Raw genomic sequence first — 25840 nt, forward strand, 5'->3', positions numbered from 1 at the left:
GCCATGCATAATAAAATGATTGTCTGTGACTGAGATTGTTGGCCTGAGGCCTCAAGAAAAAGAAGCAACAATGGTGCTACAGACAATAATCAGAGAATCTGACTGTAAACATGTGTTTGTTTATTGTTAAAACCAGTAACTGGTTTTCATTCCTGTGACTCATGAACCTTTTTTACAGTGCGGTCCACAGGGGGTGGAGGTGAGGGCTGAAAGAGTTGTAGAAGTGTCCTAAGGGTGCACCCGCACAAGTGCCACATATGCTGGCGCAAAGGGAAAGTACACTGGGGACTGGGTGCTATGCTGCTGCGTGGTGCCAGATTGCAGAAACTGCACTGGAGCTCCAGTCTAATCTGCAGAGCTGGGTTTGATTCCCCACTCCTCTACATGAGGCACAGGGACTCTTATCTGGTGAAGTGGATTGGTTTGCCCACTCCTACACATGAAGCCTGCTGCAGTAGTTCAGAAGCATCAGCCCGCCCACCTCACAAGGTGTCTGTTGGGGGGAAGAGTTTGTAAGCCGCCTTGAATCTCCTTAGGTTTGAGAAAAGCGGGGTACAAATCCAAACTCTTCTTCTAGTTGACGGTTAATTCCAACAGTGAAAAGCGCATCCATTTATTATCTATCATTCCTGAATATTTTCATTTGATTTCTCCTATTCCAACCCATTCAGGGGACGCAGATTTCATCTCCCTCCAACCTCAAAAACAGGGCTTCAGTTGCCCTTCCCGCCCGTTCTTTGTCTCCTTCCCTTGAATGGGAAAAGCGGGAAGGAGCCGCTTCTTTAAATACCCGGATCTTCATTCACTCCCTTCCCACACCGGCGCGCCACGACTTTTTTTTAATCCTTCAACCCGATTGGCGAGAAGCCTTCCCGCTTTGGATTGGACGCGGCATCCCCCGTCTCGTCCCGCCTGCGCCTCCCGATAGGCCCCGCTCGCTGCCTTTCCGCCACGCCGCCCTGGGGTTGGCTGCCGGCCGCCAGTCCCTGGAAACAGTTCCGGGAAACCCCTCGCGTCGCCGGGGTCGCTCTTGCTCGCCCATGAGGGAAGGGAAGAGGAGGAGCGCGCGCCATTTGCAGCCGCCGCTCCCGCCGTGCCGCGCAGGGCCCGCTCCGGTGAGTCCCGTTGGGGCCGCTCGGCCCGGGCCGCGAAGGCGGGAAAGGAGAGGGGGAAGGCCGGCCGCCGGCGGGGGCGGGCGAGGGAAGGGGCGGGAAGGCTGACCGCCAGTCACAGGCCCCGGCGCGGAGGCCGCCTTTTGTTGCCGCGTCGCGCCTGGGCGGTGCAGGCCGCGCTTCACGGCTACGGAGGTGGCCCAGGTGGGTGCCCTTCGCCGGACCTCCCGGATTGGGGGAGGCCTCCGCAACCGGGATCAGCAGCGCAACCGGGACCAGCAGCGCTCCGGATCGATTCCGAGGCGGCTGTTGCTGTGCGTGGTTTGTCCCCCCCCCCCCATCTGGATTGGATCCGGAGTATAAACAAACCCCGTGTGAACGGCTTCTGCATCGTTTTGGCGGGCCCGCCTTCTTTTTCCAAGCTCACCATTATTGGGGGCCGTTGGGGAAAAGTGGGTTCGCTCCTTCCCGCGCGCACGCCCACTCGGCAGCTCCCATGCGAGGTCTTTGGGATACAATCCTGTTGCACGCTTTTACTTAGGAGTAAAAAAAGAAATAAACACATAATAGGGGTTTAACTCCCTAGGTTTTTTTTTAAAAAGGTTTGCACGCTGCCAAACGCGACTTTTGTCCCAGGAAAGAGAAGGGAAAACATTGATTTACATTTCTGCCTTTGTGTGTTGGGTTTTTTTAAAATAGTTTGCATGCCTTTCCTGAGCAGCTGCAGTTAATTTGTTGTTTTAGCCCTATCTCCCCCCCCCCCCCCCCGAAATCAGCAAGTTCGAAGCTATTTGATTGATTCTTTGTGGTTCTCTAGTTTAGGGGTGTAAGAAATAGCAAATCGGATTGTATACTTTTGATTGATTCTTTGTGGATCTCTAGTTAAGGGCTGTAAGAGAGAGCCAGTCGGATTGTATACTCTTAGTTATGGTTTTGTACTGTGGGGGTAAGAGGCAGGGGATGCTTTGGAGATTGGGAACAGTCATGCTTGTCTTTAACGAAAGTATTGGCGGTTCACTAGAATAGCCTTAACCGTTTGTGAAGCCTGTCAGCCAGCTTCCTGTAACATGTGCTGCTTTTGAGAAGGCTTTGCAAAGTCCCATGTCATATGTCGCATTCTCGATGTGATCCTTGAAATGCCTCAGTTTTACTCGTGTTCACGGCAGTAGTGCTAGGTTGCATCTGATCATTTGACACATGTGTTGATTGTAGGGAGAGGAGGTTGCTTTGCACTAAGTGGCTTGCTGACTTTTGTTTTGGGGAGGGTGGGAGAGGGTCTGCAGGTTCAGTGGTAGAGCATTGCTTTGCAGGCTGAGAGCCCCCGTTTCAGTCTTCAGCATCTGCAGCTAAAACGGCTGGGCAGCATGTGATGAGCAACATCTGCTTGTGACCCTGAAGGGTCACTGATAGTCAGAGTGGATGATTCCAAATGGGTATAAGGGAAGCTCATGCTGTATTGTCATTTTAGTGCCTGCACAGTTTGCCAACATATTTTCTGTACTAATGCACGATGATCTCTCTATTTAGATCTGAAGGGTTGGAGCCGAAGCTCCTTGTGACTCTTGATGTGGGCATCAAAAGATCCGAATGCAGTCTAAAATAAAGCAGAGTTAAATGTGTATATTTGTATACAAATAATGAAGCTGTATCGTTTGCTGTTTCCAGGAAAAGTTCCTTGACAAAATAATTCTTGGTTATGGTTCTGAAAGTGCATTTACAGATTTATCTGCTAAAATGGAGATCAGTAGTATTGTATTATATGCATACCCTTCTTTTGGTAGTGATTTGGCTATGTCACAGCAGAGCTGCACTGTTACAACTGCTATATAAATTATTATTTGTGTCTCTCTTCAAGGTGATTAGCTTGAAAGTGTATGCAGGTTAATTTGGAAACGACAAATCTGTCTTGCTGGTTTTTCTACTGTAAAAGTAAAATACCATCTTAAGAAACAAGTATGCTTTCATCTTTATTGATTGGACTTTATTGATTGAACATTAGAGTAATTTAATGTAATGTCTATTTTGCTAAGTTCTGTCAGTACAGGGAAAATGGAAAAAAAACATTTAAACAACAGATCAATTTCATGTTACTTTGCATTTTGGGGTAGAAGCACATTTACTGTCTTATCTTGCTTAAGAAGTGACAGAACTGGATGGTTATATTCAATTATGGTTATATTCAAGTATATTCATACTCGGTTGTAAACCTCAGTGAATACTGGGAGTTTTCTGTAGATCTGCTTAGGGTCATGCTGAAGGGGGCCTTGCTATGCTGTCAGGTTGTTTACCTCCAAATACTGTACTGTGCTGACTGTCATAGAAGGGATATGTTAGCTGGCGTCCTATCCAGTGTGAAACAATGTCTTAGATTTGAGAGCAATAACTCACTGTATTATTGTATGGGGTTCCATGGGATAACCAGGACATATACCAAGATGGACAAGATATATCTGCAGAAGAAACATCTTAACACAAGTCCCTTCCTGAAGATAATCTCTCTAAATTGAGCTCTCTAGTTTACAACGACCTTCTCAGGTTTGCAGACTACAGACTTTGATTGCCCAAACGTGAGTTAGGGTCAGTAGATCTCTGAGAAAAACATCTAAGTACTTGTGATGAAATAGAACATTTGCGCAGCACCAGTATAAAGAGACCATGAAGTAAGTGATACTATGATGACAGGTTAGAAAGTAGGCAATTGACTAGTTTGCCCATGGCAAAAGCAAAGATAAAGTGTTGTCCATCTTATTTGGGAAATGGGCATTTTGAATATTGTAGCTAATTATTGTTTGCCACCAACCTGTCCCTCTCTAATTTTCTCTGACATGATCAGAACAGTGGGGTGCTATATTAGAGGTTCTCCTTGGTAACTAAGGCCCCTTCTGCACACGCAAAATAATGCGTTTTCAAACCACTTTCACAACTGTTTGCAAGTGGATTTTGCTATTCCGCACAGCTTCAAAGAGCACTGAAAGCAGTTTGAAAGTGCATTATTCTGCATGTGCAGAATGAGCTAGAGTGTTGTGTTTTGGAGGCATGCGGAACCTCTGACATTTGAGACAAGGACAGAGAGATGGACATTGTCTGGAATTTGCTTGAATCTGCACTGCAGATTCCACAGTATGTTCTTGAGTACTTTGAAATCAAATGAAGAGCATCCCTTTTTCCTGAGTTCATATTTTGGGAATAAGTGGTATCTATCTATGGTTTTGTGCTGCCCCTTTGAAAGTTTCTAGTACCTTGGAAATGAGGTGAAGGATGAGGTAGCTACTAAGGGTGGGGAGAAGGTCTGTTTGTGTGGTGACCATGATGCAGGAACTTGTGGACTGTTGCGTGTGGGATGCAACTATTGGTAACATGCAGTAATCTGTTTGAAGCTGGCCTTGTCTTATGGTAGTAATACCAAAACAGAAGGCTGAGAAGAAGATCCTGATATATTAACATCTCTCTGATACATTTCCTAGAGTGGGCTTTGTTTTGAAGTGTGCTGTTTATCATACTTTGAAAAGAAGACACCCAATGAGCATTTTCACAGAAAGGCAGAGTAGAAATTGAATAAATGCAAGAATAGTTTGGTTAGGACATTGTATTTGAATGTAAACCTTACTTTTGACTGAGCGGGTGGTTCTAAATGTTTGTAAACTTTAGTGTGGGATGAGTCCCTCCTCTCTTTAGTGGTGTGAACTGAAGCCACAACAAACTTTGCAGCCTGTGAATTTTCCTGTTTCCTGATTGTGGTGGATTTTCCAGGCTGTGTCCGAAGTCTGGTGGATCTTGTTCCTAACGTTTCGCCTGCATCTGTGACTGGCATGTTCAGAGGTGTATCACAGAGGGAAGTCTGTTACACACTGTGTCCAGATCCACCAGACCACGGCCACACAGCCCGGAAAACCCACACAGCCAGTTGAATCCGGCCGTGAAAGCCTTCGGCAATATATTTTCCTGTTTCCAGTTACATGGTCAAGAGTGATAGTATATACATTTGGCATAGTTAGAATCCTGACTTCAGACCTTGATTTATCACAGAGCTTGTTCATTCATCACTGAAGTACAATTAGTACAGTTTTTAGGAACAGCTTATGGAGGTAGTTCTCAAGTCTTGCTTATTTTGAAATGGTACATGTGTTCACACATGGATGTATAATTCTTAGTTCTATAGAAATTAATATTATGGATATTTATTTCCCCCAAAATCAAGAGTTGTGTGATATTGCACACATACTTAGTTCTGAAAGTGTTTGGGGAGTAAACCATTCAACATGACGAGTTTCTACCTGAGTATGGTTCTACAGGATGAGAACGTTGGTTTCTGTTGGATAATTTTCCTAAACCTTGAACTCCTTCCAAAAGCCCAAGATGCAAGGAAATATATATTCAGCATTCCCAACAAAAATAGTAACAGAAGGAAAATTTGGAGCTGCAGTTCTCAAAGAGGCACTGCCTTTGCAAAGAAAGTTAATCTTGGCTTTACCTTTTAAACAGACAGGGAGAAAACACTGAGAATCACACTATGTAGTTTGTACATATGTCGCATTGAGTACTGTGAAAGGTTGGGATTGCAGAGCTCCTAAATCTTCCAAAAGTATCCAATTACTAATGTGTCGTTTAGTTATACAAGAACCCCTCAGACTAGTTAGTGGGATAAAAGTTTTGAGAAATTCTTATTGGGCAAAGAAATGTAGTTGTGTTAGTATCTTTCCAATGTTAGTAGCTGGGTACATTGTTTTTCTGGGAACCATCTATGGAACATTATAATCTAGGGTTGCCTTTTGGAAATACTGCTACATTATCCAAATCTGCCTGTAGAAAAGCCAAGCCCTGCCAGCAAGAGAAATGAACAGGAAATTTCTTGAATTATTTGTATTTGTATGTTATGATTTCTGTGTTAATAGGCTGGCTAATCGCTCATATTCTCTCTCACTAGAATGCTGATAGACATGCTTTAAGTGAAGAGTCTAAATTTTTATTTCCCATTGAAGTTGGTTGCAGTGCCCTGAGAATCTTTATAAACGTGCATGTTTTGAAATCCCCTTGGGGAAAGAGACAGATTGAAAATGCAAGGTCTGGAATAAGGACTTAGATGTTTTATTTCTGTTAGCAGTACACCACGGTTTCCCTCCCTGGATACTCATAAGAACATAAGAACATAAGAACAAGCCAGCTGGATCAGACCAGAGTCCATCTAGTCCAGCTCTCTGCTACTCGCAGTGGCCCACCAGGTGCCTTTGGGAGTTCACATGTAGGATGTGAAAGCAATGGCCTTCTGCGGCTGTTGCTCCCGAGCACCTGTTTACTCCTTTGATTCAGCAATGTTAGTGATCACCAAGATCCTTATTCCAGTCACGGTACAAGATAAAAAGTGTATGGAAGAAAGGAGTATGTTTTAAATAAGATTAGATTTGTACCAACCTCGTTTCAGGTGGCTCCATAGTTCTCTGTGGAGGTGAGAGCTATGTGTGACAAACTTTAGAGCAGGGATGTCCAACTCCGGCCCTCCAGATATTCATGGACTATGATTCCCATCAGCCCCGGAGTTGGACCCCCCTGCTCTAATTAAAGCATGGGAGTTGTGTTGATTGTAATAGCTTCTCGGCCTTTTGGCTAATATCATGTGTAGCTGTTTCTTTGGTGCTATAAACATTTTGTTGCTATAAATTTGGTACTGAGGTAAGGGTCCATGTTGTGCCACTGAAGAGTAAAACTAGCAGCCTGTCTAAATTCTGTGGTGGTCTTGACACTTGCATATTTTATTGTGTGAACATCAATTTTTTTGCATGTAAGTAAAATGTTTTTGAGTTGGTTCAATAAAGCAGCTAGTTTACAGACATGGTGTCACTGATGTGGATTAAATGGCTTCAGCTTGAAAGGAATTTGAGGCATGATCTAGGACAGTGGTGGCAAACCTTTGGCACTCCAGATGTTATGGACTACAATTCCCATCAGCCCCTGCCAGCATGGCCAATTGGCCATACTGGCAGGGGCTGATGGGAATTGTAGTCCATAACAACTGAGTGCCAAAGGTTCGTCACCACGGATCTAGAAACTAACATGATTTTTTTGCAAAACCACTCAACAGAATTGTTTGTGTTTTTAAACACTGTCTGAGACAAGGAGTGGGGAAGCATCCGTTACAGAAATAGGTGGTGCTTCATCTCTTAGCCTATATAGCCCTTCGAGTAATTCCTTGATGCTGGAATCAGATTTATGACACAAAACAACTTTTTCCAAAATTGGACCATTTGCCAATGCTTTTTGGGCTGCTGTTGCATTAATTATGCCAAATGCTCCTGCAGTATCTGAAGGATAGTTTTTAGTGTCAGCTCCTTTTTTTCTAACGTGAAACTGTTGATTATTTCTTTCCCTTATCTAGTGGTTTATATTACCTGTGCTCCCTGACTGACTACTAAACGACTGTTGATTTTTCTGACAAAATAGACTAATTTTTGTATGGTACATTAGAAAAACCCGAGGAATTGATTGAAAAGATAGTGGTGCATTTTTGGTGCGTATCTTTTGCGGTCTCTTCATTTACTTTTGCATCAAGTCTTTCTCATTGGTGTGGAAAACTGAGAATGCCGCTTTTTGTTTAAATCACCTTGTCTGGAATAATATGCTGTGCAGAGTTTAATACCAGTTCATCTTGCTGATGTGAACTCCCATTCGTTTATCGACCGTTCCCCTTGTGCAAAAACCTAATGTAGAGTGTTCCTTTATAATGGCTCTGGCAACCAGTGTATTTTTTAAAGCAGCATGGCTTCTCTTGTGTAACATAATGTTGGGTTTGAAGGAAGACATGGAAGTCTGCCAGACAAAATATGGGAAGGATGGCAAGCAAGTTCTGATGTTTATATATTTAGCTGCCTTGCAGGCCTCTGTGTTGAATAAACTTAAAACCTCTTTGAGACCAGGGACGTTTGTCCATTCCAGCTTAACGCCCAGCCACTATGTCCACGACAGAAACTTACTATTCAAAAGCGAAAGATATGCTGGAGGTGGCTTAAAGGTGTGCATCGTTCGTGTACACGGATTTTACAGTATTTCCAAGGATCTCCGCTTCTTTTTGTTCCCTCCCTGACTTAGGTGAGAGCTGCATTGTAAAGGCTTTCTCCAATATAGGTTGAATGCAAGTCCCTTGCAGCATGTTTACAAAATTAGTTTAGATAAATGCATTGTCCTACAAACTAGTTCTTTCTGGCTTTATGTAATATAGCTCCTGAATTTTTTCCAGCAGCATAATAAAATGGCTAATCAGGTGAATGGTAATGCGGTACAGTTAAAAGAAGAGGAAGAACCAATGGATACTTCCAGTGTAACTCACACAGAACACTACAAGACACTGATAGAGGCAGGCCTCCCCCAGAAGGTGGCAGAGAGACTTGATGAAATATTTCAGACAGGTATAATATGCATTTCTTGTTTCTGATTGGTTATGCAAGTGAAGGCAAAACGATTTTTGAAACTTTTTAGGTTTTAAAGTTGAAAAAAAATTGCTGTATTTTGAACTGTGTAGCTTTAAATGTATTGCTGCTTGAGGTCAAATTGGGTTTCATAGTATGTTGATAGTCTCTTAGGTCTTCAGAATACTGTTTTCATAGACTTCCACAGACGTTTCATAGACTTCCACAGACGTTCCAGCCTGCTGAACTCTTTAATTTTTGTAAATGTTTGCCTGCCTCTGCTATGACCAACTTAGGGTGACTACGTGAAGCACTTCATGCTTTACTAGGTGGCTTATGGGGGTGGGTGGTAAGATATAGCCTAGTTGGGCTGATTTGGGGCTGCTCTGGAATCCAGTCTGTTTGTGAATATGATGTCTAGCTCTTAGTGGGTAGCTCAGTCCTTATCAGTCGTTACACTGACCTGTCAAGTTTAACAATAATGGCTTGAATTATCTTTACCTTGCTTGGAGCAAGTGTCTTTGTGTATTTTTAAAGAGAGAGAGAGAGAGAGACTCTGATTTTGGAGACACATGTTCTGTGGTACAAAAGACTATTTTTTCCTTCCTCTTGAGTATGTGTGTTGAGAACATGCATACTGTAAATGGGAACTGCTTCATTCCCTCAGATATCTTAGTTTTATCTTTTTTTTTCTAAAGCCCTCCAAAAATGCTACAGACTTAAAAGGCAGTACAATGCTGCGTCTGTCTCAAGTTGATATTCTGGCTCACGTGACGGCCAGGTAGCTTTCATGTCTTTAGAGATTCCCTTTTCTAAAGCTCTGTTATGAAATGCTCTTAGACTTAAGTATAGATAGATGTCTGAGAAATGATCTTTTTCTGATTTTAGAATGTGTTACATGTAGGCTATGTTGTGAGAAGTTAGGTAAATTTAAAAGGCATTAATGTTTAAAATGTACATTTGAATGAATTAACAAAAATTGTGCAAGCCTCTATGTGCAGAAGTGGTTCTTTGCCCCATTGGGGGTTCAATTTTCACCGTTTGTTTCTCCACTTCATAGTTAAACCAACTCAGGGCTGAATTTTGTGACCTGCTGAGTTTTGTCCCTGTATTCAGGTTCCTTCCAGCATGCAGGATCAATTCTGAACTGCAGTCTGTTTACCACTATTTCTCCCTAACTTTGTGTTTAAAAGACTTTTCAGTGTTGTTATTTTAAAATCCTGGGGAGAAAAATCCCAAAATCTTATCTCTTAACACAGATGGAATGAGCAGTGCTCTTCAGTTTTTTGTAAACCTGCTGCTAACGTTAAAATCTGTTAAAAGGAAGTACATGCAAATCTTTCAAAACAGGCACTTTAGAACTGGTCCTACTGTGTAAGCCTTATATTAGTGTACTTTGAAGTACATAACAGGGCTCGAAATAATATTACTGGCTGGAAGGTGTGTGGCAAAAGTAGCTATTTAACTATGAGTAAAATGTAAATTCATCCTTTTAGAGACATGGGGAGAGTTTTGCTCTGTGAAAGATGTGGGGATGGATGGGGGATGGGGCGGGCTGGCTTTATAAGTTGTCCCCAGTCACTGTTGTAGCAGATAATGGTCAGATGATGTGTAACTCTGTGTACGTAGCTTCTAATGGCTCCATTTAAAAGAGAAAAAAAATCTTAAAGCAGTCCTTTGAGAATGTGAGCCAGAATTCATTATTTCAAACCCTGATATGTCTTGTTGCTTTGTGCAACAAACCTTGATTCCCAAAAGTTTCTCAAACTGTTCCCTTTCTTAATATAAACTTTTAAAGTAAATAAGTGTAACGTATGCGTCAGCTCAAATTGTTTCAGTTTTAGCAAAGTTAAAATAGTGACTTAACCAAACTGTCTTGTCTAGTTAATAAATGGGAATCTGTAACTTTTTCTTTTTTTAATTTTTTTAGGATTGGTAGCTTATGTTGATCTTGATGAAAGAGCAATAGATGCTCTCAGAGAATTTAACGAAGAAGGAGCCCTCTCTGTATTACAACAGTTTAAGGAAAGTGACCTGTCGCATGTACAGGTAAGGTGAGAGCTCCTCATATTGTGACCTTATTGGTTCACAAATATAGTATTCTTTCTGTCTTGAATATAGGAAGTACCAGTAAACCCACTAAGATTGAACGACCATTTTTGCACTCTTTGCAATGTGTCTTTTATTAATTACTTAGACTATGCTGCTCTCCCGCTAAATTAAGTCTAGAGCTGCTTGCATAGTGTAAGACAAATTTACTAGAATCTCAGTTTAGCTTGACGATTGTGTATGTTGCGTTTTTGATTTGAATGGAGTGGTACCTTGTACAATTTCAGATCACGTTATATTCTTCAGGACACTGGCTGACATTTGGGTTAGTTTTGACAAATGGGCTGTGGCTGAGTGTTGTTCAAGGTTCAGTGGCTTCAGGTCACCTTTTATAGCTTCCAGTTGAATTATTTTACTGATTGTACCTGCAGAACAAAAGTGCATTTTTATGTGGAGTTATGAAGACCTACAGACAGAGAGAGAAACAAGGAAGCAAAGTACAAGACTCAACGAAGGGGCCAGATGAAGCAAAGATTAAGGTAACACCTTCATATGCTGACATGCAAATGCTTTATTTGTAAGAGTAATAGACAAATATGCTAAACAGATAAACTTCTACACAGGCTTGTCTGTGTTCACAGGGTGCACTTAAGAACTTGCACTGGAGTGAAGCATTGCATTCAGAGCATTTCTGTGCTGTCGTCCGTGTAAGCTTGTAGGAAGCTGAAATATCAGAGTTACGGCCCAAACGTAAAGGTTCTTTAAGTTTGCAACAGCAGAGTCTTTCTTCGTAAGCAATATTCATATATCTGCCAATAACCACTGCAGGTGGGAAGATATTCAACCTGGCCTGTGTGAAGGCTCCAAACCGAGAGGGGATTATTAAATTATTATTTATTAATAATAATAATAATTAATTAAGCTCGTAATATACTGGGCCATAGACCTCTCTGAGTAAAATAGACCATGGAAGCAGGTCTTATTTGCTCCAGCATCAAATGTCTGTTTTCCAATGTCCCAGATTCTTTTAATTGCCTGGAATGAATAGGCTTCACCAGAGTTGACAAGTGCTTCTAAGTCAATGCCAATGGTGTTAATTTTACGTTGACCACAAGGTGTTGACCGGACTCATCACATCAGGTGAAGTACCCAACTGAATTTGGGGTACCAAGGATGTGGCGGAGAAATATTGCCTATATTTTTGTGGACACAGTTCTCCATATTTGGTTTGGTTTGACCCCCAGAGTACCTTTGGGAAAAGCTCTTCCCATTGGAAGCCTCTTGTTTCTTGAGTTCTGTAGGGCTTTTTTCAGTAGCTGCCCCAACAGTGTGAAACCATCTCTTTTTTCCTCTTCTGTGGCTCCTTTTGCGTAAAAGACAAAGGCATCTTTAGCTCTCTAAACTTTGGGTTTGGTACTTAACTTTGTCCTAGTTTATTGCCATGATTTTGATTGAAACCTTGTGTTGTGTTGGTTTGGTGTGTTTGAATTGATTTGAATGTGTTGATTTAAAAAAAGTTGTTGCTTTTCATGTTAATTACTCGGGGGATCCTGCTGGCATGGTTAGAGTTGTGGATTGGGAAGTTCTGGGTTCATATTCTTACTCCATCTTGAAGCTTAGTAGATGTCCTTGGGGCCAGTCACTCACACTCAGTTCAGCTTTGAGCTGTGGGGGTAAGTTGTCCTGAGCTCCTTGAAAGAAGAGTGGTGTTTAAAGGCAGGGCAAGGGGGGAAACTTTATCAGATGCCTATGTCCCTTGGGCACTTCATTTGGACACACTTGGCTACTCTGGAAGTCATAAAACCCAAAGTAAACCTCAAAGGAGATATTGTTCCCTCCCTTCCCAATTTTCCCCAGCAGGCTCAGCAACAGAAAACAAGTCCTAGGCACAACTCCCAATGAGATGATATGTCCTCAGACAAAGGATTAGCTCTTGGAGAGAGCTTATTCAGGGCCATCAGAGCTTTCAGTATTCCTTATGATGAGCCTCTTCCTACTTGCATGGATGCTGATTGAGTACATGTGGATTGTGTGTTTCTTTCTACGAGGCCTCAGCACAACCTGAAGCCTTCCCCAGCCACATGTCAGATGGCTTCATGCAGGGATGTCCAACTCTGGGGCCCCAGGTGCTCATGGTCTACGGTTCCCATCAGCCCCTGCTAGCATGACCAATTGGCCATGCTAGCAGGGGCTGATGGGAATCGTAGTCCATGAGCATCTGGGGCGCCAGAGTTGGACACCCATGGTTTAATGGGTCACTGGCCTACTGGAGAATGCGAGACAGTGGTGTAAACCTCAGATATTGTATTTATTTATTTTATTTATAATTTGACTTATAGGCCACCCTTCCCTTGATGGCCTCAGAACGGCTTACCACAGTCTCAACCGTAAAAACCGTAACAAATTCATAAGAGGTGTTTTATGGATATAAGAGAAGTTTTATGGATAGGACTGCTTTTGCTTATTCTCGTAGTCTTATGAGAGAAGATGGTGTTAATTGCTGTTCGTGTTTCTTATACAAATGTCTACTGTGATTTCTCCCTCCAAAAAACCTTCAGGCTTTGCTAGAGAGAACTGGTTATACTTTGGACGTGACCACAGGGCAAAGGAAATATGGCGGCCCTCCTCCAGATACTGTCTACTCTTCTTCCCAGCCTAGCATTGGCACAGAGGTTTGTATGCATAGCTTATACATAAATTACGGTTGTTTAAAATGGCTCTAGCCATTACTGTGCCAAATGAACTTACAGCTGTGGCTGCTTGTATCCATTGCCTCGCTCTGGCCCTAATGAAAGTGACTGTTTAATGCAGTTCTTTTGTAATCAAAGTTCTGGCCCTAAAGGCAAAAGAAAACTATTATGGGTAGGTTAGCACTGTAGGTATTCCAAGAAGTGATTTCCCCCCTCCCCCCTTCTTGGTAGAGAATACTCCGTTTTTCAGAAGAAGCCTCAAAAAGCTGTCACTTTGCTTGTTGAAGCTGAAGGCAGGTGACATTTAAACTGGTGAGTTATTCACTGGCAGGCACGATAATCGCAAATGACCCTTTGCTTTGGTGGAGTCTGTCACATATGAAGTGAATCGACTATGACCAAGTTAAAATATGGATGGGTATGTTTAATAAGTCATTAAATAGAATTTGCTACAATTGTAGAGCAAATCTGAGTTGAACACAAGGAAAAGGTAAACATTCAAAGACAGAACTACTAGAGGTTAATGTGGTTTAAGGACATGAGCACTGCTGGATTAGACCAAAGTCCATCTCATCCTTTATTTCCAGTCACAAGTAGCCATGTCCTTTTGAGAAGCCTTCAAACCATATATGGAGTGAGAAACTCTTCTCTGTCATATTCAGAGTTACTGTGTCACTAAATGTGAAGTTCGCATTTATTTGCCATGATTTGCCATTAAAGCTATTCTTCATGAAGTAACCACACAAAAAAAGAAAGGAATCTTTACAGTACCTTAAGGGAAAAAACCCCAAGTTATGTATACCAGAATGTTAGCATCATCAAACCACTCTGTTGTTTGGTTCCACCCATATCCCTGATGTATTAACACAGGCAAGATCCAAGAGCTCAGCAAGGCCTTCAGCTTACTTTCTCAACTCAGAAGAGTTTCAGAAGCAGTATTTGCGATGCTCAAGAAGAGACATGATGACTCAAGTATAAAGAAGGCCAAATCTTGTTATGTTTGCTCTGAATCACGGTTGAGGTGTTTAAAGTGGGACTGATAGACTCCAACAGTAAAAGTATTTGAAAAGAGAGACATGGATCATGCTGTCATGTATAAAACATTTACATGTTTGTTTCTGAGTCATACATTTTGTTAATGGTTTTAATTGTCCTTCAGGTTTTCGTTGGCAAAATCCCCAGGGATTTGTATGAGGATGAATTGGTGCCTCTATTTGAGAAAGCAGGCCCAATTTGGGACTTGCGGCTCATGATGGATCCCCTTTCTGGGCAGAACAGGGGCTACGCTTTCATTACTTTCTGTAGTAAAGATGCTGCACAAGAAGCTGTCAAGCTGGTAAGTACTGTGTGATGGTACCAGATAAGTGGGTGGTTACAGTGGTTGCGACTTAGTGTGGACAAAACTTTTTTGAACATTTCTTTTTTTCTACAGAGTTACAAGAATATAAAAAAGATTTCGGAAAAAGAAGAATAGATACAAATGATAATGATAATATAATATGGATCTGTAATAGTAGTTATTTAAATTACTTAATTGTTTTCCTCTGTATAGCGGACCCAATAAAACATTTTTTTAAAAGATCAAAAATTAAAAATTCAGAAACAATGAGAAAAAAACAAGGAAGATGAAACTAAAGAAAAAAAAAAGAGGTAAAGCGATTGTTCTTGAGGGAGGGGGCTTCTGACAAAAAACTGAAAGGATAGGGGCGGCACCTACTGCAGTCCCTGGATATTTTTCAAAACTAGTGGGTCTGTTAACAATCCCCAACTGATTCACCTGTCAGATTGAAGGTCCCCAGAACTCCTGGAGAGGCTAGCGATCAGACCCCGTCAGCCCTTCTGCCAGCAAGTTGTCACTTTCATTAATGTGTGGCAGAGAGCTTAAACCAGCTAAAGCATAGGTGTCAAACTCGTGGCTGTCCAGATGTTATGGACTACAGTTCCCATCATCCCCTGCCAGCATCATGCTGGCAGGGGATGATAAGGTCCGTATAGTCCATAACCTTCTGGAAGAACACGGATTTATTTGACATCTATAATCCTAAAAAGCATCTCCTCAGAAGCGCGTGTGGACAAAACTTGTAGCTCGGTAGACGTGGTTAGATTTACTTCCTCGACCGTACTACCTTGTTATGATCAAAACTGTTGAGCATCTATATGTTTCTTTGTGCATGAGTCTCCGCTGTCAAATAGAGGAATGGTTCTTAGCCAGGGGTATGTGTACCATTGATGGAACTCAGAAGTAACTGGTTTGCAGGATTTTCATAACAGTTGCCAGGAATTTGCCCTTCCTTGGTTCCCATATCTGTGACCACCTCTAAATATGACATGCTGTCTTCTGCAGACCTGTCCTGCCACAAATTATCCATCTATAACTTTTGGGCATGCTGCTAGTAAGCTTGGACACTGTACTCCGAATCAGGGACGTAGGTGTGTGTGTGTAGGGGGGGGGGGTTTCTTGGGTTCAAACCCCTCCCATTACATGTCCGGCTTGCTTGAAACAGTGCATGGAATGGAACAGCCGGAAAGCCCCAGGAAAGCCCTCAGTCACCAAACCCACCCCATTAAAAATCTATACCCACGTCACTGCTCCGAATCCCCTAGAAGATAGGTGTCAAACTCACAGCCCTCCAGATGTTATGGACTACAGTTCCCATCATCCCCTGCCAGCATGTGCTGGCAGGGGCTGATGGGAACATGTAATCCTATAAACATCTGAGAAGGCATATGAACTGACACCTGTGCCCTAGAATCATAGAGTTGGAAGAGACCACAAGGGCCATTTAGTTCAACCCCTTGCCATGCAGGAACAGACAATCAAAGCAGCCCTGGCAGATGGCCATCCAGCCTCTGTTTAAAACCTCCAAAGAAGGAGACTCCCCTACACTCCAAGGAAGTGTATTCCACTGTTTACTCTACCCACCAACAAGTGGCTTTGATGTTAATCAGGAATGGTGAAATGTGAATTTGGCTGAGGTTCCTATTTGGGACTTCACACCAACTGTTCTAAGGTGACCTTCTAGACAACTGTATTATTGACCCACCATTTGACTTGCATACATTTAGCAAAAAACTTGATTTACGACTAGAAGACTACCTAGAGCAGGGGGGTTCACAACCTGCGGCTCTCCAGATGTTCCATGGGCTACAGATTCCCATCAGGTCCCTGCCAGCATGGCCAATTGGCCATACTGGCAGGGGTTGATAGGATTTGTAGTCCATGAACATCTGGAGAGCCACAAGTTGCAGACCCCTGACCTAGGCTTCTGCAGAGGAAATTTTTCTTAACCAACCTTTTTTGAGTATGTTGATAGGGGTAATCCAGTATAGCAAGTGACCAAAAATGTCAAGGTTGCTTTTGGGAAGCTGCTTTATTGGAAATGTAAATCTTTCCCTGTTTGCATAATTTCTGCCCTCTCCCAGAAGTACATGTTTATTAAATTGATGATGGTGATGATGTTTATGTGTAAGGGGGTGGCACTGTATTAACAGATATTGCCACAGGGGGCAGTGTTCTGTCTGTGTTCTATTAAGTAAAGTCTTTAAACTAAGTGTTAAGTTAACTCCTTTATCTTTCAGTGTGACAACTATGAAATCCGTCCTGGCAAACACCTTGGCGTGTGCATCTCCGTGGCAAACAATAGGCTGTTTGTTGGATCAATTCCCAAAAACAAAACAAAGGAAAATATACTAGAAGAGTTCAGTAAAGTTACAGGTAAAGAGACCATACTGGCATGTGTTGGCCTCTATCCTGCCTGCTCCATTTTGCAAAGCTTAAAGGCTTCCTGCAGCTGAAGGAGTCTTCTTTCAGCTTTACTTCTTACCCTGTGGCTGAAGTGGCAGTTAAATTGGAGGAAATCTTTCTTCAGTTTTAAGAAGAAGAGTTGGATTTATATCCCCCCTTTCTCTCCTGTAAGGACTCAAAGGGGCTTACAATCTCTTCCCCCCCTCACGACAAACACCCTGTGAGGTTGGTGATCCTGAGGGGGCTTCGAAGAGCTGTGACTAACTCGAGGTCACCCAGCTGGCATGTGTTGGAGTGCACAAGCTAATCTGGTTCACCAGATAAGCCCCCACAGCTCAAGTGGCAGAGGGGAATCAAACTTGGTTCAGATTAGAGTGCACCTGCTCTTAACCACTATACCACGCTGGCTCGGAAAATTTAGGAAGGCATTGAACATTGCTGAGTGGAACAGTAGGATATTGGCTGATGTCAAGACTATATTGCAGCAAACTGGTGGTTGATAGCCATAAATCTGCCAGTTATGATGCTGAATTGCTTTTATAAACAACATTCAACTGTGTGGGGATCTTTGTTAGACTGGCTGCAGCAAATCAAGTTGCAAGGAGTTGGTGAAACTAATTCTCTCTTAGAATATCTGTGGCAGTGACACTGCGAGGCCTGGGATCCACATGTGGCTCTTTGACATGCCACCTGTGGTTCTTCTGAGCATAGTTTCCCATGACATCTGTCCCACATTCTGGGAGAGTGGGCAATTTCTTTAGAAATTGGGATTGATTTCATCCTTACAGCCAGCCCGAGATACAGCTGTTTAATGTTTAAAGAGCTGCGCGACTTACCCATGCTGACTATATGAAGGTTGTGTAGAGGTAGGGTTTGTCTTTTTTCACGGCTGGGTTAACAAAAGCATCCGAATAACGTGGTGGAATCCAGCGTGCCAGTCTTGATGGCTTGGCATGAAGGCAACACTCACAGTAGTGGGGAACGATAACTCCAGATGCTCGGAGGCACTCTGCTGATTAAAAGGGTTATGTAATGCACAGTTAGTGTGTGGTTGGGGTGGTGCCCAGAAGTCACATGACTCTTTCGCTGGATGGGAATTGCGAACGTGACTCTCCATAATCTAGGCTAAGTAGTACTGATCCACAGTTTTCAGGGTATAGATTGTGTACCTCATGAAAATGAAGCTCTGTGAGAGAGTCGTAAGCCAGTCTCTTCCACTGTTTACCCCCTAGTTGTACGTATCTTTTTGAAAGGCCTACTAGGCATAGCGTGTGCATTCTCACACTGCCTTCTCTTCCTTGACAAAGCTGGAATTAGGGAACCTTGTTTCCCCCAAACTCCAGACCATCGCCATGAAGTCAGCAACTAACAGTGCAGTCCTATGCAGAGCTGTGCTCTTCCAGGTCCACTAACAGTAGTGAGCTTAGACAAGTATAGCTCTGCTTAGAGTTGCGCTGCAAGAGGCTTTGGGGTTTCCTTTCCATGGTGGCCCTGCAGTAACTGAACAGAGGCATGGCCGTGCAAGAAGAGAAAGTGCTGAGCTCAGAGCAGCAGAGGCAGCTGGGGTGAAACGGGGTCTCACCTGTGTGGCAGGCCAAGGACATTGCTTGTCAAGAATCTAATGAGATGGTGGTCAGCAAGAGCAAACAGCATGTGGAGTGCTCCTAGTGTTTGGGGTAGGAGTGAGGAATATCCCTCCAACTACAGGTCCTCCTGCAGGTCGTGATGAAGGGCATTGGTTTAGGCGTTGGCATGTAGAAAGCCAGATGCAAGGGGGGATAGCAGATGTTGTACATGCTGTAGGGCAGGGGTATCCAACTGTGGCCCTCCAGATGTTCATGGATTACGATTCCCATCAGCCCCTGCCAGCATTATGCCACAGTTACATTCAGGTGTCTTGTGTTTATAGAGGGTTTGGTGGACGTGATCTTGTATCATCAACCTGATGATAAAAAGAAGAATCGTGGATTTTGCTTCCTGGAATACGAGGATCACAAATCAGCAGCGCAGGCTCGGCGTCGGCTGATGAGTGGGAAAGTAAAAGTCTGGGGAAATATTGTAACTGTGGAATGGGCTGATCCAGTAGAGGAACCCGATCCAGAGGTCATGGCAAAGGTAAGGAAGCTGAAGCCATTATGAAATAAGCCTGTACCAAAACCTGTTTTTTTTTAATTACCCACACCCGCCCTCAGAGGTCTCTTTGCTCTTTTTAAATAATCTGTTGAATCCTAAGAAGCGCAGAAAACAAAAAGAAATACCCACAATCCACAGCATTCTTAAGCTATTGGTGAACTGTTATATCTGAGCAAAAGCAATTTATTTGTCGTGTGTTTGTGAATATTACATTTTATTTTATTTATTTTCAGATTTTTATACCGCCCCTCCCTTGAAGGGCTCTGGGCGGTGTCCAACATAATTAAAACAACAATAATAGAACGTGTAATAACATATCACGTATAATACCAGCTCCACTGAGCATAACATTAAAACCCCATAAACAGCGTATCATACAAGATATATATTGGCGTCCAGCTTAAAATCTTAATAAAAAGAAACCCGCCCAGGAAAAAAAAGGAAAGAGAGCGGGGCCCCATAGATGTTAAGGGGCCCAAAGGAGAACAGAAGGAGAAATGGCATGTCCTGTATCATTTCCATGGATGATAACTTCGTACATTTTAACAGCTTGTGATTATTTAAGAGTCTTTATTTAAACGAGTCCTTCCTGGCTACAGAGGTCGAGTGTCTGCTTTTCATTCATTCAGAAGCTCCCAGGTTCAACCCCTGGCATCTCCAGTAAAAAGGATCAGGTAGAAGGCGATGTGAAAGACCTCAGTCTATGATTCTGGATAGCCATTGCCAGGCAGAGTAAGCAGATCTGACACTGGTAGACCAGTATTCTGCCTTGGCATAAGGCTGCTTCGTTGTCAGAATTATATGGCTGAATCAAGCAGCTGAATCAAAAGGCCGTAACCACAATCCTGCTATTTATAGCACTCCCTTCTCCTAGCTAAGGCATCCTTGTGGGCTCCTTATCTGCTCCTCAGAGCTGATCAATGAAGGGCACTGCACCAGCTGTACCCAGCCTTGGATTAGCCCAGGGGTCTGCAACCTGCGGCTCTCCAGATGTTCATGGACTACAATTCCCAATTGACCATGTTGGCAGGGGCTGATGGGAATTGTAGTCCATGAACATCTGGAGAGCCGCAGGTTGCAGACCCCTGGATTAGCCATTAAGCATAATAAGGATGTGCTTAGGGCACCTATGGGAAAGGGGGTACCACAGGAAGTGAAGAAGGGCACCACCACCAAAAAAAATTGCCTTGCCTAAAAAAATAAGGTGTGAAAGAGAAGCACCACCTCCACAAAAAAAGTTAGTTCAACTTCAGGTGAACTAGGGTCCCGCAAAGAAGGTCTCTGACACATATATGTATATCTTACAGATAGAAACACAGCCTTAACTAAAATGCATAAGGATCGACATTCCTCTATTTGCATCTTAGGGGTCACTACCTATTACCATAAGTGCATTCATTGATTTTGGTTCAACCACTGGGAGCAACCATTTTACTTGCTTATATATGTTATCACAGTATCAATATAGGTATATACCGTATTTTCTACCGCCCAGAACTAGTAGTACACAAATAAATTGCTTTTTGCTTTAACGTGTTAAATAAATGAAATAAAAACCAGGCTGTATTGTGAATATAAATTGTGAAATCTGGTCAGACTGGCCTGCAAGTAAACTGAATTATGAATCTTGCAAATGGAATGGCCAAGTTGGATGGTGTTTATAGCATAAATCAGACTTCATCTGGGAGGCCAGGTTTGATTCCCCGCTCTGCCACTTGAGCTGTGGAGGCTTATCTGGTGAACCAGATTAGCCTGTGCACTGCAACACATGCCAGCTGGGTGACCTTGGACTAGTCACAGTTCTTTGGAGCTCTCTCAGCCCCACCCACCTCACAGGGTGTTTGTTGTGGGGGGAGAAGGGAAAGGATTGTAAGCCCCTTTGAGTCTCCTTACATTAGAGAAAGTGGGGATATAAATCCAAATTCTTATTCTTAATCAGGCTCTGGCTGTGCTCTGTGCTTCCCATCTGTGCACACCAACTTATGGGTGAGGTTGGCCAGTATGGTCAGGGAAATGTGTAATTAAGAACGGGGGTGAAGAATTCAACTTCTGTGCTGGCTGGAAGCACGAAACATTTACTCGAATCTATGTTGTTTGTTTGGGTTTGGCTCTCAAAGTTTAAATAGTTCTTTAGGGAGGGAAGGCGCAAGAGTCCATTTGGGATAGAAGGCAGAGGCTGGACTTTAGCTGAAGAGACCTGGCCACAGCCTTACCTTCCCCACGGGATTGAGATGAAAGATGCTGGGGAACCCTCAGCCCCTTGAAAGAAGAAGAGGAGTTTGGATTTATATCCCCCCCCCTTTCTCTCCTGTAAGGAGACTCAAAGGGGCTTACAATCTCCTCCCCCCAACAACAAACACCTGTGAGGTGAGTAGGGCTGAGTGCTCCGAAGAACTGAGACTAGCCCAAGGTCATCCACCTGGCATGTGCTGGAGGGCACAAGCTAATCTGGTTCATCAGATAAGCCTCCACAGCTCAAGTGGCAGAGTGGGGAATCAAACCCAGTTCTCCAGATTAGAGTGCACCTGCTCTTAACCACTACACCATGCTGGCTCTCTGAAAAGGGATAATGAGAGGCCTCTTTTTGACGAGCTTCGAATTATTGGCGACCCCTTTACAGCTTCTGTCCGTGAAGAATCTGTATTCCAGTACTGTATTCCAATGCTTGCTGAAAGAAGGTGATTCTGAACTGTTATTATCGTCTAGTTGAAAATTTTAAAGCTAAATCTAAACTAATTTAATAACTGAATTTTACATATTGTGTTCATCTTAGTATTTCTTCTGTAGAATGTTTTATTGATCTCCTGATGAAGTGTTATTGACCACATAATTTGTTTATTGGCATGCCAATAAAGGTTGAGATTTGATTTTAGAGGCCAAGCACGTCAATTGAGAACCAGGGCTTTGTGTTTTTCAACTGATCCTTGTGTTGTAAGATGCATTTTTTCTTCACAGGTGAAAGTTCTGTTTGTGAGAAATTTGGCCACCACAGTGACAGAAGAGTTACTGGAGATTTCCTTTTCGGAGTTTGGAAAGCTGGAAAGAGTGAAAAAACTAAAAGACTATGCTTTTGTTCATTTTGAGGATAGGGGGGCAGCCGTCAAGGTAGGCTGCTTGCACTATTTTTAATTTTTGTAATTTTTACAGGGCCTTGTAAAATAAACTTGTGGGGAAAGGTTGTCCAACCCTTAACCTGCTTAAAGTTCCTCTCCCTCAGTGGCATATCAGATTTAAATGTCGCCCCAGGGCATGACCGCCTCCCTGCCCCCCAGCCTGGCTCCCTGGGGCATGACCGCCCCCCCGCCCCCCACTTATGGGAGCCAGCAGGGAGGGTGGGACTCGGTGGGGGGGCCACCACAGCAGGTGGACGGCTCCTTGGCCACACGCTGCAGTGCCCCGACCTCCTGGCAGGCTGGCTTCTGCCCTCCCCACGCCCTAGGGAGGGCAGAAGCTGGCTTGCAGGGAGGCCGGGATGGTGGTGGGGCTCAGTGGCATGTGCCCGGGGACATGGGATACTCCATGTCCCCATTAGTGGTATGCCACTGCTCTTTCTAGTCAAGTTCCTCTTCCCAGAAGGCATGGGGAGAGGAGAACTCTTTCTCCATGTAGTGGTGCTAATAAAGTCTAAAGGAGTTCACATTTTCCAGGAAATGTTGTGCAGCCTCCAGATCCATGAAAAGAGCTGCTCTTCATTTAAGGCTGGATGAAAGGATGGAGACTCCTAAAGGCTGTTCAACCTGTTAGCAAGCATTCTGCTAGCTGCAGGCTCCACAGATAACTTCAAATGTCCCAAAGGAGGGGAGGACTGTAATCTGGAGAACCAGATCAGATTCCCCACTCCTCCACATGAAGCCTGCTGAGTGACCTTGTGCCAGTCACAGTTCTCTCTGAGCTCTCTCAGCCCCACCTACCTCACAAGGTGCCTGTTGTGGAAAGAGGAAGGGAAGGCATTTGTAAGCGGCTTTGAAACTCCTTAACGGTAGGGGAAAGTGGGATCTAAAAACGAACTCTTCATTTTATGGTGCTATTTAAGTATATAAGCTATTTCAGGCCCCTTTTAAAAAAAATGCAATCAGGTGTTAAATAGGGATACTTTTTTTAAAAAGTGAAACTTTTCTTTTTTTCCTGTACAGGCCATGAATGAAATGAATGGAAAAGAAATAGAGGGGGAAGAAATTGAAATAGTGTTAGCCAAACCTCCAGATAAGAAAAGGAAAGAGAGGCAGGCTGCCAGACAAGCCTCCAGAAGTACTGCGTGAGTTTTTAAATCTTTCTTCTAACTGTAGCAAAGCACAAAGATCAAAAGAGTTTTGTGCTGCCGTATAAAATTTCCCTGAAGTCTTGCACGCTGAATAGTCGACAAATGGGAATTCTTAAGTAAGAGGCAGTCATGTGGCTGAGACCTGGCTGACGATGTTTTCCCCCCTCTCCTCTTCATTAGGTATGAAGATTACTATTATTATCCTCCCCCTCGTATGCCACCGCCTATTAGGGGCCGAGGTCGTGGAGGGAGAGGCGGTTACGGCTACCCCCCAGATTACTATGGCTACGAAGATTATTATGATGATTATTATGGCTATGACTATCACGACTACCGTGGTGGCTATGAAGATCCTTACTACGGCTACGATGATGGCTATGCTATAAGAGGAAGAGGAGGAGGAAGGGGTGGGCGAGGCGCACCTCCACCACCTAGGGGGCGGGGAGCACCACCACCAAGAGGTAGAGCTGGCTATTCCCAGAGGGGAGCACCAATTGGACCGCCAAGAGGAGCCCGGGGTGGGAGAGGGGGTCCCGCCCAGCAACAGAGAGGACGTGGTGCTCGTGGAGCCCGGGGCAACCGCGGGGGCAACGTGGGAGGCAAGAGAAAGGCGGACGGGTACAACCAACCTGATTCCAAGCGCCGCCAGACCAACAACCAGCAGAACTGGGGCTCCCAGCCAATCGCCCAGCAGCCGCTCCAGCAAGGTGGTGACTATGCCGGTAACTATGGTTACAATAATGACAACCAGGAATTTTATCAGGATACTTACGGGCAACAGTGGAAGTAACACAAAATAAGGTGGGCGTGTGGGAATGTTGGCAAGATAGAATTTGGCTTATAACTCTACATCCTTCCAAAAATTGGCTTAATGTTTCATCCTTCAGTAATGATTGGCTGCCATTTGTATTGGGCTGAAGAATCACTCTATTGTGTATATACTCAAGTCTTTTATTTTTTTCTTTTCTCATAAATGCACTTGGACATTACTGAGCTTGCAGAATTCCCAAACTCAGTTTGGGGATAACAGTGCTTTTTATCATTTAGGCTTCATTTTAGCAGTTTTATCAGCAGGATGGGCAAGACTTGTTAAATCATGATTTTGCAAACCTTCTGTTTTTTGGACAGTTTCATTTTTTTTCCTTTTTGGATTTGGGATAGACTACATAGGCATATGCTGTACATAAACTAAAGCTAGTACTTTGTCTCAGTAGTTTTAAGGAATTAAAACAAAATTAAGTTTTCTTGTATTAAAAAAAATAACATGACTGTATGTTTTGCATTCCTAGAAGTAGGTAAAAAAACTGTGTTTTTAAATTGTTATAACTTCACACCTTTTTGAAAATCTGCCCTACAAAATTTGTTTGGCCTAAACGTCAAATCCGTGGCAATTTGTTCCTTGATGTGATTGTATTTCCAATTTCTTCTTGTTCATGTAAGATTTCAATAAAACTCAAAAATCTATTCAAAACATTACCTATTTCAAATTCAATTGTGTCCTAAAACATGATTTTATTGGTCATTCTTGCAAGAAGCATTTTTTTTACAAAAACTGCCTATGTGAGTGATCAAATTCATACAAAATTTCTTGCAATTTCCAACATGTGGCATGTGACTCAGAACTAGGTCTAATAATAGAATCAAATTGAAATTCATTAATTGGTGCTCTAATCTAGATGCATTTAACTTTGGATTGGTTGCTTTTTTTTAACAGCTTCAGATTCATCTGCTCACTTGCACAAACCAGTTTTAGTGAGAGTCGAGAAAACTATTGTCAGGAACAGTCCTTAAATTTAACCCTATTACTAATGTGGATAACACCTGTGACTCCAACATGATTTCATAGTGCGCAGGTCAGAGACGGTGCTCAATTGATTTTATTGCTTTGTGCTTTTGAACAAAGATAAGCAATTGGTTATTATTTTTTTCAAAGTTCATTGAAAATGTGAGTTAAATCTTATGCTGTAGGTAACAGGTTGCTTAAACTTAATTAACATTAATTATTCTACCTTGTTGAATGAGTGATTATTAAAATGCAGATCTCCACTGATATTGGGACACTTCTAGTCTTCGGTATACCAAAAAACCTTTTTGCACGAACCCTATTTTAACATGCATTTGACTCTCAGTTCACCCCCTTCATTCTGCATACCGTTGTTATGCTACTGTGGAGTACACTTGCATATTTTAGGAAATAAATCTCCATTGTTTAATCGTCATGGCTCAGATTGGATAACTTGAATGTCCATTAAAAACTGTGGGTTTGCATTTGATTTGAAGGTAGTACAGTTATGAAAAGACGCTGTCACAGAAAACAAGCTGCTTGTTTGACCTCCTTGTTCAGAAAAATGACGTTGTTTTGTCACAATATTTTATCTTCCCAGAATTCTGTTTGTCAGTCAGGAAGACAAATTAATTTTCATTGGATTGAGACAAAAAAACCCTGCTTTTAA

The 25840-nt window shown here is 43.0% G+C and overlaps 1 protein-coding gene across 3 annotated transcripts; it reads left to right on the top strand.

Annotated features, from left to right (window-relative positions):
* The first annotated feature begins 978 nt into the window (after positions 1-978).
* HNRNPR (heterogeneous nuclear ribonucleoprotein R) lies at positions 979-24858 on the top strand. 3 transcript variants are annotated; one of them, XM_048499827.1, is made up of 11 exons: positions 979-1115; positions 8344-8509; positions 10440-10558; positions 10990-11097; positions 13117-13230; positions 14408-14584; positions 16828-16963; positions 18903-19108; positions 22082-22231; positions 23260-23381; positions 23568-24858. In XM_048499827.1, exons 1-11 carry the CDS (start codon positions 1041-1043, stop codon positions 24175-24177), a joined length of 1983 nt encoding a protein of 660 aa, XP_048355784.1. In that variant the 5' UTR covers positions 979-1040; the 3' UTR covers positions 24178-24858. The 3 variants fall into 3 exon arrangements, with proteins under 3 accessions (XP_048355784.1, XP_048355783.1, XP_048355785.1); XM_048499826.1 differs by having other exon boundaries at positions 990-1115; positions 8341-8509; XM_048499828.1 differs by lacking the exon at positions 8344-8509 and having other exon boundaries at positions 990-1115.
* The last annotated feature ends 982 nt before the right edge of the window (positions 24859-25840 follow it).

The sequence above is a fragment of the Sphaerodactylus townsendi genome, linkage group LG06, assembly GCF_021028975.2.
Source record: "Sphaerodactylus townsendi isolate TG3544 linkage group LG06, MPM_Stown_v2.3, whole genome shotgun sequence".
Taxonomy (NCBI): domain Eukaryota; kingdom Metazoa; phylum Chordata; class Lepidosauria; order Squamata; family Sphaerodactylidae; genus Sphaerodactylus; species Sphaerodactylus townsendi.

Bases quoted from the DNA above. Each gene is read 5' to 3' on its own strand.
- HNRNPR (XM_048499826.1), top strand. From the start codon at position 1,041: ATGAGGGAAGGGAAGAGGAGGAGCGCGCGCCATTTGCAGCCGCCGCTC. The intron at 8,510-10,439 runs GTATAATATGCA...TAATTTTTTTAG, and splicing joins TGATGAAATATTTCAGACAG to GATTGGTAGCTTATGTTGAT. The intron at 10,559-10,989 runs GTAAGGTGAGAG...TTGTACCTGCAG, and splicing joins GTGACCTGTCGCATGTACAG to AACAAAAGTGCATTTTTATG.